This window comes from Ptychodera flava, chromosome 5 (genome assembly GCF_041260155.1).
Source record: "Ptychodera flava strain L36383 chromosome 5, AS_Pfla_20210202, whole genome shotgun sequence".
Lineage (NCBI taxonomy): Eukaryota > Metazoa > Hemichordata > Enteropneusta > Ptychoderidae > Ptychodera > Ptychodera flava.
Genome location: NC_091932.1, coordinates 45,886,891 through 45,904,839, shown reverse-complemented (window position 1 = coordinate 45,904,839; position 17,949 = coordinate 45,886,891). Strand labels below are relative to the sequence as shown.

Below are 17,949 nucleotides of genomic sequence, written 5' to 3'. Positions count from 1 at the left end.
AGAGCTTATGACTTTGGCCCCATAATATTCACAATAAATGTAATGGAGCCAAGGTATAAAAATGCATCAGCTCTTGATTTTCTGTAAACTAAAGTTGGACTAAACGGTTACGTTTCTTCAAGCACTCTTAAAGCAGTTTCCAAAATTTGAACAATAACTATTTTCTCAAATGATAAAAAATTGACAAAAGTGTCCACAAAGTGTGAATTTGTTGCAAATTAAGTTCTATCATTCTTTCTCGGTCAAACGGTCGACGTCTCCGCTCCTCCAGTTATACTAGTAGTGTATTGCATACACTTCCAAATCGCGACATTTTCATGTCACATGACATATTAATGCATGAAGATGACCACATTTTTCACTCACGGATATATATCAACGGAATGATAGTAAATCCATTTCTAGGTTACACCCGGGGATTAATCCGTTTCTAGGTAACATCCGGGGCTTAACGCTGTCAATCATTTAGGTTTTGATAACCTATTTCTCCACAAGTCACGACAGCTCGACAGTCAGCGTTAGCAAGAATGATGGCGTATCTAGAACAGGGGCATGAGGTACTGCAAAGTGGGTAGGCAGTCATTTCCCAGGATACAACAAGACGTGATTAAGCCGATCACAAAGAATCCAACATTGGCCTCTTACAACTAGGCTTTGAAACTGTCTCGAGGGGTAACGTCTTTTCCCAGCATTTTCCATTTCTTTCTTTCCCTAAACCCGGCCCACTTTCTTCTTCGAAAATGCGTTCATTAAAGCCCCAGTATTTGTAACTTTTGACCTTTTTTTATGTTCGAAATTACATGTTATTCTCTTACATCCATCGTGAAATGTTGTTCAGTAAAGAAATAAGCCAAATCTGTGCTCCTGTAGTGACATACAAACGCTAAATATTACCCGATCGAGTTGGATTGCCGCGCGAGTTTGTTGACAACTTGTAGGCTGTGCACGTGACCGAGAACGCCGATACTGATGACATCATCGAGCCTACAACATTGCTGGGGCCTTGCCATGCCACGTACGCCACACTCACACTGCATGGGCAATCGCCCATGGTCGCCGGCTGAATGGCCTGCGAATGATTTTATTTCGTTCTTCTCTGTTCAAATACGTACTGCTACTGTGTTTCAGAGGATACAGAACTTTGGCAGAGGAGGCTGACATTCTATTCTGGTACCGTGTGCGTTATATACGGATTATTCAAACTGCAGTCGGCAGTGCACCGATGAACACCCTGCAGTTGGTCACTCAGAACTCCGGGTACCGATGTAAAATCAAGACGACACTATATACACTTTGCTCACCTCTGCAGGCAAATAGCTATCAAAGTTGAGTAACTTGAAGTAATAAATTTCAGCTGATTCATGCTTTAGCGGCAAGGTGATTGCGAAATCGAAGCAACACAGTTTTGATGTATGGTAGGCTGTCGAATGCAGTGAACGCGATGGCCTTTGGCAGCAAGTAAGGGAACGGTCAGTATTTACGACCTGGGGGTCAAAGTTATAAGGGGGTGCTCAAAATGTTTTTCTTTGTCTTACTCTGTTCTCAATGGCATAATGATGAGTTGACAATATGTTTTACTCTGATACATATTAAATAAAAAGAAAGTAAATACTTTCCCAGAACAAATAAATATCAACTAGATGAAGCAAGGCAAAAAACTACAAGTACCTGCTACTAGTAGCAATACTTATTAAGAAAGAGAAGATATTGACGATGAGAATGATATCGTTGTTCATGTACTCAATGGCACCAGCGACAGTAAAGATGAGGATCGACAGTGGTGATGATCATGTCACACAGTAGTTTTCTGCAGTCGCTACCAGAGGTGGAAGGAGAGGCCGGTGATGGAGAAATGTTCTCGACAGATATCACTATAAGTGCACAGGATCTAGGGCAAAACTGAACTGTTGTGAATCCATCCTTTATATTATCATAGGAATGTATATTTCAATTGACTTGAGTTCAACAACCATTTGGACATTTAACCATACCATAATGACATGCTACCCATCCAAATTTAACAATACTATATGGTCGGAGACTACTTATTGGGTGAGCTTTTATATCTACATATTGTTACATGGGCTCAGGTAAGCAAAAATTTCTGTTAGAGAGGGGGTTACTCAAAGTCATCATGGTTGGCTGGGGTGTGACTCAAAATTTCAAAGTTTCTAATGTAATTCCTCCGACCCCCAGGTCGTAAATAATGACGGCTCCCTAAACAGCTGTGAACGCCTGAGTGAGAACGATCGGGACCAGTATACGCATGGCTGTAAAAAACAATGGAGCAACTGCTAAGAAATTTACAGACTCTTAGCTCTTGATGCATCAGTTTCTCAGCTTTTATACTGGTAAAAAGGCATTCTGAATACAGCGGTAAATTTCCTCCCAAACGCGAAAGGATAACACGCGGGCATTCTGCAATGGACGCTGTCAACTTTACCTTGCTGCAGGCCCCACACCAATCTCGGCCCGGCCCCGCTGCACTTGTACAGTCTACTACCTCCATGTAGTACAGTCTTACAGGACTAGTAGCCGGCCAAACACAAACAAAAAACAACGCCGCAGTGTAAAGTCCGTAGGTCAGAACCATTGATCATAAATTTTCAGAACCAGTGATGTTTAAAAGTTTTGTATTGATCACTTCATGTAGGTTTATGTGAATGACTTTCTCATCGAGCTGCGTCTAATATAATTGTCCCGGGCATTGTCCATGCAAATTTGGGGCCTGCCTTAGCTCCCTCCGATCGTCTGTAGACTACAGCCAAAATCACAGTCCTAAGCAAATTGTACAGTTGTGAAAGTCAGATATATGTACCATGAATTTTATACAAAAATATGTAAACAACAGAATCGAACCAAGCGGTTAGTTTGCTGTCGGGCCGGGTGGGCAGGGGACGACTTTGCAGTGAGGCCGGGATCTCTCTCGTGTTCGAATTTCTACCATGCCTTGAGCTGAATCGCATCGCAGCTAGCCGATAATTGTACTACTGCAGTCCTTGTGAGGATTAGATACCCGTTACGATCGATATCATTTGGAAATACTTTTAAATTTAATAAGTAAGACTTTTGTACTGCATTCAAGATAAAATTTTTCCTTTCTGAGCGTTTTCAATTACGCCGTACGGCAACGATATGCGAAGTTGATAGGCTGTGTTGCCTGCAGCTTAGCCGGCCTGGCCGTACACAAAACTTCGTTTGAGTAGACGGAGCAGAATCAGTCCCGTCATTTATTTTCAACGAAATTTTTATTATACTCCATACTGAAGAAACGACTAGTTCAATGATTACGATGGTGAAGTGTTGAATTTTTATTCATATATGTTTTTCTCTCTCAATTCATTCAGCAAACTTGATCTCCGTACTGTCGGTCACAACGTGCAGTGCCTTGCATGAAGCTTACAATCGACTGCCTCCGCGCTCCGTCGTTAGTTTAGCTGTTCAAGACGTTTGTTTGCATGGGTCATTATAGACGGAACAATCTGTAAACACTTACATATTTATATCTTTCCGGTATTTCACCCAACTTTCGCGCGTTTTTAGCTGAGTCTCCAGTTTCGATGGACCAGACCTTTTCGAAGAGCGTGTAGTACGTTTCTACGGACGCCACTGTAAACTTGCGTAGATGTGGTTGAGCATGCGCGTGGTGTGATTACGTTTCGTTTCGTGTGTCAACAAAGCTGACTTCTGGTCCGGACAAGAAGTCATTTTTCACTCCTTTTACTGTTAATCGTGAGGCGGGCTGGGCATGCAAACCATGCGAGTCAGTATTAATTATGGTCTACTTTCACATACTGAGGATGTCATTTTAATCAAAAATATGAAAAAATTGTTAAAAGTTACAAATACTGGGGCTATCACGATATTAATGGGGTGCGTAATGTGCTGGGCAAACGAGCTGCAAACGCGTCAAATTCTCTTCCACAAACAATCAAACGTCTGGTCATAAAAACTTCACTGAACAGTGACTATCATCTGTATGTCACGACACAAGTTTTATTGCAAAAGTCACTGTGACGATTTTATGACGAAATCAAGTGCGTTATTTACACATGTCAGTAAGAAGACTAATGCTAAATAACGCCAGGCAAACAGACGTTTTGGCCGACCTATATTAAGTCAGGACCTATGGCTGTCCAGCAGAGAAAGTCCAATTTTCTACTGAGTTTAAAATTATCTTGAATTTTATCATCTTCAGTACATGTACACATGTGAAAAGTTCAAAAGGAAAATTGAAAATTAACTTGATCAGCTGGAAAAGGAAAATGACTGCTTAATTCCTGTATTTGATTTCCTGGACCAGTCTGTCTTCAAATACACCCATTACCCATCTCGTGAATGCGTTGTACGATTACTTCACAATGTAACTACTCCTGATTACAGAAATACTGTACAGCAATGGTTATAGTAACTTGTACAGCCCTGATATTACCTGGTTTAATGCTGTAACATTTCTTGTATGTCCCAGTCACCGGGCCAGTAAGAGTGAACGCTATTTTCTGAGCCAGCCACTGAGAGAGAGAGAGAGAGAGAGAGAGAGAGAGAGAGAGAGAGAGAGAGAGAGAGAGAGAGAGAGAGAGAGAGAGAGAGAGAGAGAGAGAGAGAGAGAGACAGACAGACAGACAGACAGACAGACAGACAGACAGACAGAGACAGAGACAGACAGACAGACAGACAGACAGACAGAGCCAGACATACAAACACAGAGACAAACAGACAGAGACACAGAGACAGACAGAGACATAGGCAGAGAAACCGAAAGAGACAACCGGATAGACAGGCAGAAGAAACAGACATTAAGCACACAGAAGAATAGAGAAATAGGCCGGGTAAACTCGCATATAGACGGATAGTATAGACCAGAAGACAAACAGTCCAAGTGCATATAGATAGTGTAAGACAAATAAGCCATTATCTCGGGTACCCCACAGGGTGTTGTCTAAATGTCCGTCCCCAGGGGTGGGTAGGTGTTTCGTTGTATTGCTAAGAAAGATATATTCTACCAACCTTTGGTGTTTTGGTCTTAAACTTAGCACTGCCCTTGACAATCTTGCGTTAACGTTTTATCAACATGCTGTATCTATTATCTGATGAGTTTGAGTGCCTAATTGGCCAAAGTAAGCAAGGGTAAATTACTAAGCTGTGGACGCTGTCACCAGATTATCACCGGATTAAATTTGACAAAGTCAACAACGAACGCGCCAGTAAGGTATAACTGTTATACCTTACTGGCGCGTTCGTTGTTGACTTTGTCAAATTTAATCCGGTGATAATCTGGTGACAGCGTCCACAGCTTAGTAATTTACCCTTGCTTACTTTGGCCAATTAGGCATTCAAACTCATCAGATAATAGATACAGCATGTTGATAAAACGTTAACGCAAGATTGTCAAGGGCAGTGCTAAGTTTAAGACCAAAACACCAAAGGTTGGTAGAATATATCTTTATTAGCAATACAACGAAACACCTACCCACCCCTGGGGACGGACATTTAGACAACACCCTGTGGGTACCCGAGATATATACTTACATACATGAGCACAGGCGAACAATACCCTTAGAGAGATCTACAAATGTTCAATTGAAATTTGTAGATAGATTCCAAACACAAGTCGTCGACATAATTAATAAATCCATAAAATTACTTCAGACACTTTCGAGAGGTAGACTGAATCAAACTAACAACGTTTTCGTGAACTGTACCCTACCTACATTATCTGGAAGGACATGTATTAGGCCTGTTAAGAAACCGGGAGAATTATTAGTTAAACGCTATTGATAGACACAAGGTCCCTCCGAAGGCCATATTACGACAATAGTGATAAAAACGTGCGAATTCTGGGATTACCCGTCCTTGACAGTTTGTCAAGTATCTTTCAACATGTCAAACAATATAAGTATTATCTCATATCAAAAATGGCTGATTTTGTCCCTTTAAGCTAGCTAGCCACTGCTTGATTGCTTCAGACGTAAGCTTAAACATATTCACAAGTAAATCGATCGAAATTTTGAGAGATGTATGATATAGGCCCTAACGATGCATGTACTTGTGTTTGTAACTTGTTTACGCTCGGTCTTACAGTCTATCTTTCACACGATTTATTATACAAGATCAAACCACAGACAAGCTTTCTCCTTGCCTGTGATCTAGCCTAATGCTTTCCTTTTCTTTCTCAGAATGTAAAGTCGACAACTGTGCAAAATGCTTTGGTCGGACTTTCTGCACTCGGTGTCAATCTCCATACTACCTCTCAGAAGGCGATTGTGTTGAAACCTGCCCGGATGATATGTACCCAGATGAAAAAACAAGCGAATGCAAACGTACAGGTAACCCTTATGCCAGCATTGGCAATTTTAATGACTTGTTTGGTTTGATTCCGCATCTTTAATGCAGGACATCCATGCATTATCGTTTTCTCTGACACTCGCATCCTTCGCTTTCTTGTAATCTGCTTTACGCCATATGAAAGTTCATCTTTTAAATTTGAAATAAAAGAACAAATTATATTTTTCTGCAAATCGGAACTTGCATACAAAAGAGCTCAGGGATCTCAAATTAATGACTTGATTTGTTAAGGTAGAATGCGCCTCGAAAACAGATATCGGGACTCTCTAACTTTTACAATTCTCTTCCGATCTACCACTTGTTGGGGTTCATTTTATAGCTTTTTGTGTAAGAAATATTTTCAACGTCTTAGTTTTTTCGAAAGTCGAAAATTTTATTTTTCTCCATAGAGTTAACATAGGGATGGCGTCAATTTTAAATTTCAAAAATATAGGTAAATCTTTGGTAATCTGTTTCCCCAGTACCAAAATGTGCACGGTGACACCCGATTTTTATCCTTGATTTTGAAAGATAATGGTTGAAGTATTCCTATAGGAAAGTTTGAGCAAAATTTTCAGTCTTTCCCTGTTCGAGGTGCATACTACCTTAAACTTTTATTGTAAATCTTTGTGTCGTCTGCAAAATTAAGCTTACAGTCTACATGCAATGAGTATCTTGACACGTTGTATTGTTGACTATGATGTTTGATCTTGCCCGACTTTTAAAATTCCAGGCAGAAATAAAGATCGATACTTTTTGAAAGTTATGGCTCGCTCGCATTCTTTTAAAGGCTCGCCACAAATTTTAGAGTAAGATAATATAATGTGTCGAATAACGAACCTGGAGCTGCTATCTATTTGAACGTTCCCTAGATTATTGTGACATTCAAGCAGAAATTTTCGGCCAGTATACCGCACTCCCAATCCACGGTGTCAATTCAATTCAATTCAAATTACTTTATTGTCCATTAATGAAAACACGCACATCCACAAATGGAAAATTTTCTTGCGACACCACAAATCTCCTGACTTACAATAAAAGCACACACACATATATACACAGTCTTGGGGAAAAAACAATAAATTACGTATAAAATTCTGAGTTTAAAACTGCCACAGCTGAAAGTATAAAAGACTTTTTAATTTTGTACAAGTTTTTACGCGCAAAAGGTACCTTAAGTCGTCGACCTGACGGGAGGATTTTAAATTCAGTGCTGAGTGGGTGTGTTTGATCCTGATGGATCTGAATGGCTTTCCTCTCGAGTCAAAGATTGGTAATATATTACTGAAAGTTGCCGTTGTTTTATACCAACAATCTTTCCTGCCAGATTGACAACTTGTGTTAATCTCATTTTGTCCTTAACTGAGAGGTTCCCGTACCAGGATACAATATTAAACGTTAAAATGCTCTCAACAAGCGAACGATACACAGTTACTAAAATATTCTTGCTGACATTAAAGCCTCTCAGTTTCCTGAGGAGGAATAAGCGCTGCTGTGCTTTTTTACAAATAAATTCAATGTCAACCACGTATTTCGCTCCGAAGCACGTTTAATCAATAGTGCCTGTCACTCAACTACGTAGATACTTTATTTTTATTTATTTATTTATTTATTTCGAGAGCAGCTCATCCACCAAAAATGTACAGAAAAAAGGGGGCACAAACTTTAAAAAAACTAATACAAATGGAAATGAAAATATCAGACAGAGAAAACTTAAAGATACCATACGATTTGTGATGAATCCGTTCTGCTGTACTCTGTACGGTAATACACTGAAAATTTCGCGCTTAGCTCTCAGAGTGAACCTGTGTGAAAGCATCAAATTTTGAGAACTCTTTAACTTTCTCATTACCAACGCTTGGTTTGGATGTTCACCCTCCTACACTGAAATTTTTACCATACTTATACCTATAAGACATGTTGAAACGACATATCAACGCTTCCACAGTACAGTAGAATGTCTTTATTTTTTAACGTTTTGAAATTTTACCATCGTTTTCCGGTAACCTCAGACAACTACGTAGTTGTCTGAGAGGTAAGAAGATCACTAAAGTGGACAATAACTTTATTGTTTGACTTATAATATGTACAATGATGAAGAACCAGTTCGATTCCCAAATTCAAAGACTAGTAGTCCAGTAGCCAATCTCGCCATCCCTTAGTATTTCCCGTTACTCTCGATAATCCAGCGAGATCAGGAAACAAATCAGGCGAGAGTATATAATGACATCATTAAATCCAAACACGTTACCTCCACCAGACAAAAAATGTAAATACTAAATTTATATTCTTGTGCCGAATCTAAATGCTGCCGATGGTCCCATACTACCTCACGGTCGTAATTTAGAAAAATACATTCTTAACAGAGGTTTGACTACTCTCTTTCAAAATGAAATGAAATGGCATCTTGCGGCAAAATATTTCTACACTAGGTGTTCCCGAAATGGTCCACATTATATTGACCGATAGCTTGTTGAAAAGGTCCGAAACAATTGGTCCCAGAAAGATTAGAGGTTGATCGAGACTCTGCGTTAGCAAATTATGATTTACTTATTTCTTATTTGAATTTCAGATTAACGTTTGAGATTTCAAAAAATGCAAAAAGTAACCCCGAATACTCCAAGTTACATTTGTGGTCCGGAGTTGAAATACGTTCATTCTTCACGTCAAGGAAACAAAAATTCTAAAACCATAGAATGTGTCCGTACACATGTATCTATTTTCAAAACAATTGGCTGATGATTTTCTAAAAAGTTTTTTTTTAAGTTTCCATGGAAATCTTACTATGAAAATTTAAATTATCACAATTTAATTCCTCTTCACTGATAATTGATACTTGCGTGAATTGAAATCTCTGATTTTGTCAACAAAAATACTTTCAAATTGTCAAACATACCATGTGATACTACCCACCGACCAAATTGTCTTAATTTCGCATATTTTACGGTTAAAATATGGGATTATCAGCCTATTGACGGAGTTATACACATATAATTAAATCTTTATCAATTTCTAAACAGAACAATTTTACTGAGGAGAAATCATTGTGCATTGCGTAATTCTGTTAAATTAATTATGAACTATTCAAATTTGAGGACGTCTTCTAATGACATTCAGGATTTCGCTCTCACCGCCAGCGTAGCCAAGTTACAGTTGACGAGCAGGTCGTAGAGTGCGTTCCGCTGTTGCCATGCTCGATGACGTAGCTAGTGACTCGACCACCCTTAACTGAGTGCTCTCTGATCTTTCAGCTCTCATCTTTGCAATTGATCATTTTCTAATGATTCACGATATCGCAGGACTTTGGTATTAAGTCTATCGCTGTTTGCTCCACTCTCCTCCACCTCTCATCGTCCAAATGTGCAAGACTTGAGGTGATTTTCCACTTTTTCGTAAATTTATGACAAAGTCACTGAGAAGATGCAAAAAAATTAACGTTTGTGATGACTGCGCATGCATACGACATCAAAGAATGTAATGCAAAGCAATATGTGCTTGCAAAATTTATATCGTGCTTCGGCTTAAATTTGAGGACGTCAGATTTTTATTGCGGATAAATCTCAAATGTTAGACCTCCTTGGTGACAGGAGATGGATGTACCTATGTTAGGTACTCTTTTCTCACAAATTTTCTCTTTTTTCGTCTCAATCTTAAATCAGTAGCCGGGTTATGCGTTATTGGAGTAACAGACAGCTGAAAAAAATGACCGAAAGACAATAATTGAATTTTAAGCTGATCTGACCTGACCTCTTCGTGCTGAGCTATTATCGGCAGTAGTGTACATGTGTTTTATGTCATAGATTGCGGACATTGACCCTGAGGTTAGGGTCTATGGCAACGCCAAGTCACTTCTGATAGTCTTTAAGTTATAAAGTCCAGATGCAACAAACTGGTCGGCTTGGTCAATTTTACAAAATCATCCTAAAACATGTTTCTTTAGCTGATATAATCATTTTACATATTTTTCACCTTGACCTGAATAATAATGCCCACTGCCCCCCCCCCCGTATCAATTTTTTTGTCCCTTTTCCCCATAACAGTCACGGTTCAACTTCCCCGCTGCATGCCCTCGCAAACAGTGACAGCTCCCCTCTACCTATTAGATGTACATACGTGTATCATTTAAACCTTGCAACATTGCTCCCCTCTTATCCACAATCCCTTCCCATGAAGTTCTATGAACCACAGCATTCCCCTCCCCCTCCCTATTTTCTGGTACCAACAACCAGGAACTTTCTCCCTCCCCACGGTTAAATTGACCTTGTCGCCCTTCATACTGAAATTTGCCCACCCGCTGAAAAACTGGGAAAGGACATCTTTCAGCACGAACAACTTCGTTGGCGGCACCTGTAGAGTTGTCATCGCTTGGAGTGGGCATTTGCCCACCACGTATAACAAGTCAGATATGTCTACTACGTATGACAGGGCAGATGTCGCATCGTTTCCAGAATAGAACTTAATACCCACAGCTTTATTTAATTAACGACGCGACATTTAGCCTCTGGCAGAAGTAAATTTCGTGTTGACTGCGCCAACCAGTCAAAATCCCTCAAAGCCTCGAACCGCACGAAAATTGTCCACTGTTGCGGGATGTGGCATGTTTTCAGATACACGTAGTGTTGGCGCTACACCATGCCCCGTTTTGGAAGCACACATATCTAACGTAACGCATAAATCTTTGTCTTTCCCTATAAAATCAAAGAATAATGCAAACGGATGTTTTAGCTTGGTTTATCATGACTCGGTAAAAATTGTGGACCTAATTTTCCTGCCATGAAAGTATCTCATTCTGGTAAGAATCGATAATATTACGTGCCTTTGAAATTAGTGAAACGTCATTATTTACGGCCTGGGGGAGGTCGGAGGAATTTCATCGGAAACTCCGAAATTTCGAGTAACCCCCATGCCAACCATGATGAATTTCAGTCACCCCCCCCCCTCTCTAACCGAGAAATTTTGACTGCCTCCTCAGAAAAGTGAAACACCAATACACGTATTTGTAAAATTTACATAAATACAGAAATAGTAAAGACCTTTTAAATCCTGATGTACCCTGCTAAATTATCTTCGGTTATCTCATGACGGTTGAAAAAGGTGAAACCAAGAAAATGAACTTCAAAGTGACAACAAAAAGACAGATATAAAAGCTCACGCTATAACCGGTATCCAACCATATAGTATTGTTTAATTTAGATGGGTACAATGACAGAGTTCTTAACTAGGATATCTGACTAGGCAGAATTTGAAAGTACGGGGGACACGCCAGAGGCTGAGGGGAAAGCCTCAGAGGGGCTGTCCCCTTTTTTCATGGAATCTTTGAAGAAATTGATATGTGCAATGGTGCAGTCTGATACAATCTTAGGGGTGTTTTTTAGTTTATTTATACTAAGGAAAACCGTTAGAACACCTGAAGGGGAGAGCACGAGAAGTGTCCCCCTTTCGCATCGAAAATTTTGAGAAATTGGTGTGTGAATGGTGTAATCTGCGAGGTGTTACAATTTATATCGCACGAAAAATTTAATAACCCCCTGCTTCCTCTCCACATTTTGAGCATCCCCCTTGAAGTTTTCAGTATTTTGAGTGACCCCCCTCATATTCCTCTAGCCCCCAGAGCGTAAATAATGACGGCTCCCTTATCTGTTGCAGGGGTGTGAATACTATATGGTTTGGTTAACTGCCCCATTTCTGCCGCTGGCTGCGCTGTACTCCAAGAAATGGGCCCAGTATGCGACAGTCATTTTTATCAATATTCTGGTTTATCACTGACTATTGAATCATTTAGCAATGTTGCACATGCGTTCCGAGGACTTTCGCATGAGATCGTCATAGCACAAGGCTATTCTTTTCCCCTGCCCTAGTTCTGGACACAGTTTGCCCCTTCGAATACACACGAGAGCGTATTTTATACGTAGAGCAAGCTGACATCATTAATGAACCCTGGCGAAAGAAACAACTCACCAACCAGATTGCTCGATAAAGCTGGTTAATGACAATCATGGAAAGAACAGCACACACCAGATCCCTTTCATGAGCACTGCGCAGCAAACGACAGAAATGGGACACGGGAAATATGAGGGCCACGTCTGCTTTGAGTGTGATTCATGCGTGGAGCGAAAATAATTTGTAGGCACCGGTGGGGGCCGTTGAAACTCCTGTATGAGAGCAATTAGGAAACCCAAAACCTTTGCGAAGATAAGTTAATGTGAAACTTTCTGGTTTTATTTGCAGTCGACTGCGAGGTTTCCACGTGGAGCGCTTGGGGGATTTGTTTGCAAATGGATAAAGCATGTGGCTTTAAACGGGGACTAGAAACCCGCACAAGAGAAGTTATCGTAAAGCCCTCGTCACAGGGCAGATCTTGTCCGACGATAAGAGAGTCCAAGCCTTGCAAGATGAAGCCCAGACACTGTCCAGGTGAGAATCACGCTCCAAGCAGAGGGGCCGGGCGCTGTATGGAATGCTTGCATCATTTCCAAAATTTGGTGGTGATTTGCCAGGTTTTTATATAAAAAAAGATTAACGGGGTACTATATCGTAGCGTACAAGATATTTGTGCTTGTATCAAATATCATAATTTTGTAAGGAAAACAATCGACCTAAGTTTCCCACATGACAGAGTGGAATGAGGAGGGAAGTATTCATACTCGTTTGTTATATCTTACCTCACCTGTGGCAGTATTTGTGATGTTAGATTTCATAAGACCCATACTCCCAACGATTGCGGCTATAAATTTGTTAATAAAAGTGAGAAATTGATGTCCTTCACTAACATCATTTAGCGTGTGTGATTCATTGAAAAACGCGCTCAGTTAGAGAGGCACCATTGCAAACACTTCGATTGAAGTTCTTATCAGACCGAGATCGTTGTAAGGGCCTGGTCAGATTTCATAGGAGGGGTGGCTGGTGCGATGGGAAGAGTTACCATTCATGCAGCACTTTGAGGCTGGCCATTTCATTTCGTGCACGAATAGGCAGCGGCTCTGCAATTTTAGTGCATGGACATAGGGAAAGATCAAGTGATACTTTTACAACACTGTGGAAAGCAAGGCCTAGGAATTTTCAGTATATGGGGAAATCATGAAATATGCTGAACTGAAGATTGTAAAGACAGATCACTCTAGTTTTGACTGTACTTGTACTGTCAAATACGTCCTCTCTATAGCTGATAAAACGCACATACGACATTGTCATTACTTTAACACTTTGTACAAAATCTATCTTCACACATAGAAACATCAAAATATGTAAAAGAAAATTACAAACTTTGTTTTATACCAATAAAAGAACTTTTCGTGAAGCTCATATTGCACCGAACACATCTTTTGTTAAAACATACCATATGGAAAACGTGAAGAGGACATATTTTCATATTTTAATGAACCAAAAAGCCAAGAAAGTATTAAATCAGTCTCTTCCATTGCTATGGTGCGTCATAAATTTTTTTCAATATTTCTGTCACAAATTTGCCACTTCTTTTTTTCTCTTGAAATGTTGCGGTGTCTATTGGATTGTAAACCCATCATGAGTAAAGTCAGAAATATTATTGCTGACACTCAAATTGCTTATGTAAATTACTTTGTCGACAATATGCTGACAGACTACCTTTATATTGGCATTTCTATCTGGAATGTGAAAAGACTACCAGGAAAAGGTCCTTGTTTTTGATCAAGGAGAGTGGGAAAGGTCAGCATTTGTGTGCAAGCAATCAGAGGAGGGCCAGTACTAAGTTTGAAAAGCACCAGCCCTTCCCATATTAATTTTGTCCTGGCCCTAACTTGTATAAATGTACTGTGGATAGTATCGAAAGTTACGACAAAGTATTCCTAGTTAGGCATTTTGACGTTTTGATAGTAAGGCTGTTTGATTTTCTTCAACCAAGTAAAGATATAATTCTTTTTAAACCAGCAGCAAGTCACGCATGCGCAGGGTGTAATTCACGTCGGCTCTGCTCGGCACCACCCGGAGGAAAAAACGTCCCCATACATATTTACACCTCTTTCCCCTGTTAATTGTTATATCCCTTTACTCTCACAGACCATCTCAACAGTTCAGAACCGAAACCTGCTGAAGAAAGGGGTAAGAATAATAAAGAAAAGAACACGGAAAGGGGCAATAGAGACAAAAGGAGACGGAAAAAGAACAAGTCCAGACGGAGAAAAAGGGTTCGGGAAGAGCGAAAACGGCGACGTAAAAATAACAGGCGGTCCCAGAAAAAGCGAGAAAAGATGCAAAAGCAGACACTGACAGCGTGATCTCATCAGAACAAAGGGTTTAAAACAGACACTGCCTGTTAGATGTAGCTGGCCAAACCAGAAGTCAATATTTCCCAAGATCACATGCTTGAGCCTGACACTTCATCGGTGTAACTGGATACTCCAACGTAAATTAATTACGGACCGGAACATCTTGTTTCATGTATATTGGAATATGACAACAAAACGGTGACCGAATTCGACTGTGAAGACATGGTGGGCGAACATTTCTAGTTTGTTAAATGGACTAATAAGACATGCTTGCAACAGTCTTCGTGTTCGATACCACAGAAACAGTCTTTATGTTCGATACCATAGAGACAATCTGCGTGTTCTGTGCCATAGAAACAATCTCCATGGATTGTAACCGACTTAAAACTCGCTACATTATCCAGGAGTAAGTTTACTTTGATATTATCTAACGAACTGAAGGCGGTGCAAAATTGATTTGGGAAGGCTACCTCACGCGCCAACGACCAATAAATGGACGTTCACAAGGTTATTATTGTTACCATGTCAACAGCTAATGAGCTAATGGTTCATACTCCCAATGTAAATACATCTGCGTTTCCTTGGAGACTAACTCAAACTCGACCTCGACTGGTTTATTTTTCGTTGGTCTTTTTTTTAAGGAATGTCAGTAGTGTATGCAAAGATGCATATGGTGCTTTCTACAAGGGGCACTTCCAAAACTTACTTAACTCATGGTACAACTCCGGACAGGTTCAGCAAAAGCGGAACCAGTCATATTTCATCGTCTGTTGTTGTTCGTGTTCAGAAGATGTGTATTTTAGAAATCGTTTACTTCACTGTTACTGTATTGTATCAAAAGTTTGAAACTCACCAGAAAACAATGGTTTCCGCTTGATAATAATGGGGACATGAACAGCCAACTGCCTAACATATATACTTGCAATGATATATCATTAATATTTTCGGAAAAAATCTTAATTTTAAGACAACTATTGTGCTGATTTTCGACTCAAAACTTTAAACGAGGCATTATTTGACTTTAAATGACTTCAAATCCATTCTGAATAATATTAAGACATCATACATATGCAGTGTTGAAAATCGTTTATGAGCAGTCACGTTTTTATACCTTAAAAGTGTTTGTAAATTTATTTTTTATTAAGAGCATTGCGTGCTCGTTGTAAATTATTTTGGACGTACGTCATCATGTCGTACAGCTGTCTTTATCAAAAGGCATTGTCACCGAAGCATTGAGTTTACTGTGCCATTAAGGTAGCTCGCACCACGAAAGTGATATTAAACTTCTGCGCAAGCTTTCATCAATGAAAATATTCAACCATTTTCTTTCAAAATCAAAAATAAAAGTCAAGGGTCAACGTGCAAATTTGAGTAACAGAGAAACAAACAACCTTAAATTTACCGATATTTGATATTCAAAATGGAAAAATATTAAATTTTCTTATTTGACAAAAATAAGCCGGTGAAAAGTTTACTTACTACAGGTTCTGTAAAATGACACCACTCCAGTTGTAGACAAGAAAATATAGTAAAATTTTGAGAGTACGAATATATGTCCCCGAGGCACATTCTACCGTATGGTCAGGCGTTACTCACTGAGGGCGCTATCTTTCCCAGGACCGACAAGGAGATACAATTTTTGTATTTACATAAGGATTTCTTTATAAAAGGTAGATGAGAATGTAAATAGTGATGTAGCAATCTTATTTAAAACTATAACGATATTATGTGATCGTACACGTAACTTGAATTTTGAATTCTGCTAGAAGACGTGTTTGTACAACTTTTATTCTGGCAGTTTGTAGATTTCAGCTAAAGTGAGAATAAATCACCATTTAAATAATGATCGACATTTGACTGTACGACTGCCTTTTAATGGTGTACGTTTTCATACTTGTATATGACTGTGTGTCTGTGTCTATGTATGTATGTATGTATGTATGTATGTATGTATGTATGTATGTATGTATGTATGTATGTATGTATGTATGTATGTATGTATATATGCGGTGTGTCTGTGTGTGTGCATCTACTTACCACAAAATCTACATTTTTCACCTTAGTATTTAGTGTGATAATTGATTCGTCATAGGTTCAAGACTGGTCTTTGTTCAAGTGACATTATTCCTGAAATATACAAATCAGTTTTAAAATGCTCAAATAGTCAAAAATCAAAACAAGGATGTACTTATCCAATTGCTTTAGCCTAATATTTATAAGGTCTACTAAATTTGGAACAATATTTGCAAATATAAATCACTAGGTTTTTTTCATTACAATACACTAAAACAACTTCAATCTGTTGTAAAACTATCCTTATCACTTATTAAATTTGATATGTTGGATTTCAGAAACGCATTCTCGGATTCGTCCAAATACTATAAAATTTTCATATTATGATTTCACATATTTGACTAAACAACTTTTAACAAAAGGTACCACAGTGATAATTATGAATATTTTGACTTCGATTCCTAGAGATGACATTAGAAAATGTTTACTACAGATGTTCAAATTTACATAAATATGTTTTTATTGCAAAGTTTCTCATTCAGCCACAACAATTGTGTTCCTCATATCACTTGGCTGATGACTTTTCAAATTACTGCTCCCTATTAATGACGTCATTCATGATACCAGCTTTTTGCAAAAGAACTGAACCTGAAGGGTGGATAAGTTTCGATTTTGACAAGTGAAATGTTCATCACTGTTGATCAAATGGGAGGATTTTTTGTTTTATCAAATTGTATTTGCATCGTGCTTCATCTTGAAACATGCTGAAACCTTGGTCAGCAAACTTTATCTTAAGCTACCTCGTCTGGCTATCCCTGACGCTAATTTATGACCAATGATACAGCAATGACATGATTTCTGGTAATTTTTGGTTTCAGTCAGAAATACAGATTATGATAACATAACGACTTTTAAAGTACTTCCCGTTGATACTGTGTTGCAACTCCCACAGGAAGTTGTAGAGGTATGTGACATCAGAATGGACTACTTTTCCCATGGCAAAAATCAACAACAACAAAACTAAGCATAGGTCAAATTTTTATCAAAAAAACCCTAAATATGTGTTGATAACATGAGAAATATCCCTGGGCTGTAGACAAAACTCTACAATGCTATATAATATAATAAAATATTCCTGAAATTTGTGAAGATCCCCTGCTGGCCTTGATATACATGACGCGTAATCAACTCTGGTGAACTCGTCTGTTTACTGATCCGGGATTACTCCGGGTCATGAAACGCTTTATTCAGTTTTTGTTTTCATGATGTTTGTTAGATGAAGTCCCTGATAAAGATCTGATTTTGACCTTTTATAACTGAGTGGGTTAATTTTATCAGTCTGCAGGGTAGGTAGCAGCCTTACCAAATT

General features: G+C 39.0%; 1 protein-coding gene across 1 annotated transcript; it reads left to right on the top strand.

Moving 5' to 3' along the window:
• The first annotated feature begins 2,080 nt into the window (after positions 1–2,080).
• LOC139133762 (R-spondin-2-like) lies at positions 2,081–16,417 on the top strand. Its single transcript, XM_070700530.1, has 4 exons — positions 2,081–2,090; positions 6,177–6,326; positions 12,553–12,738; positions 14,359–16,417. The coding sequence occupies exons 1-4, from the start codon at positions 2,081–2,083 to the stop codon at positions 14,574–14,576; spliced, it is 564 nt and encodes a 187-aa protein (XP_070556631.1). The 3' UTR covers positions 14,577–16,417.
• Positions 16,418–17,949: the final 1,532 nt, after the last annotated feature.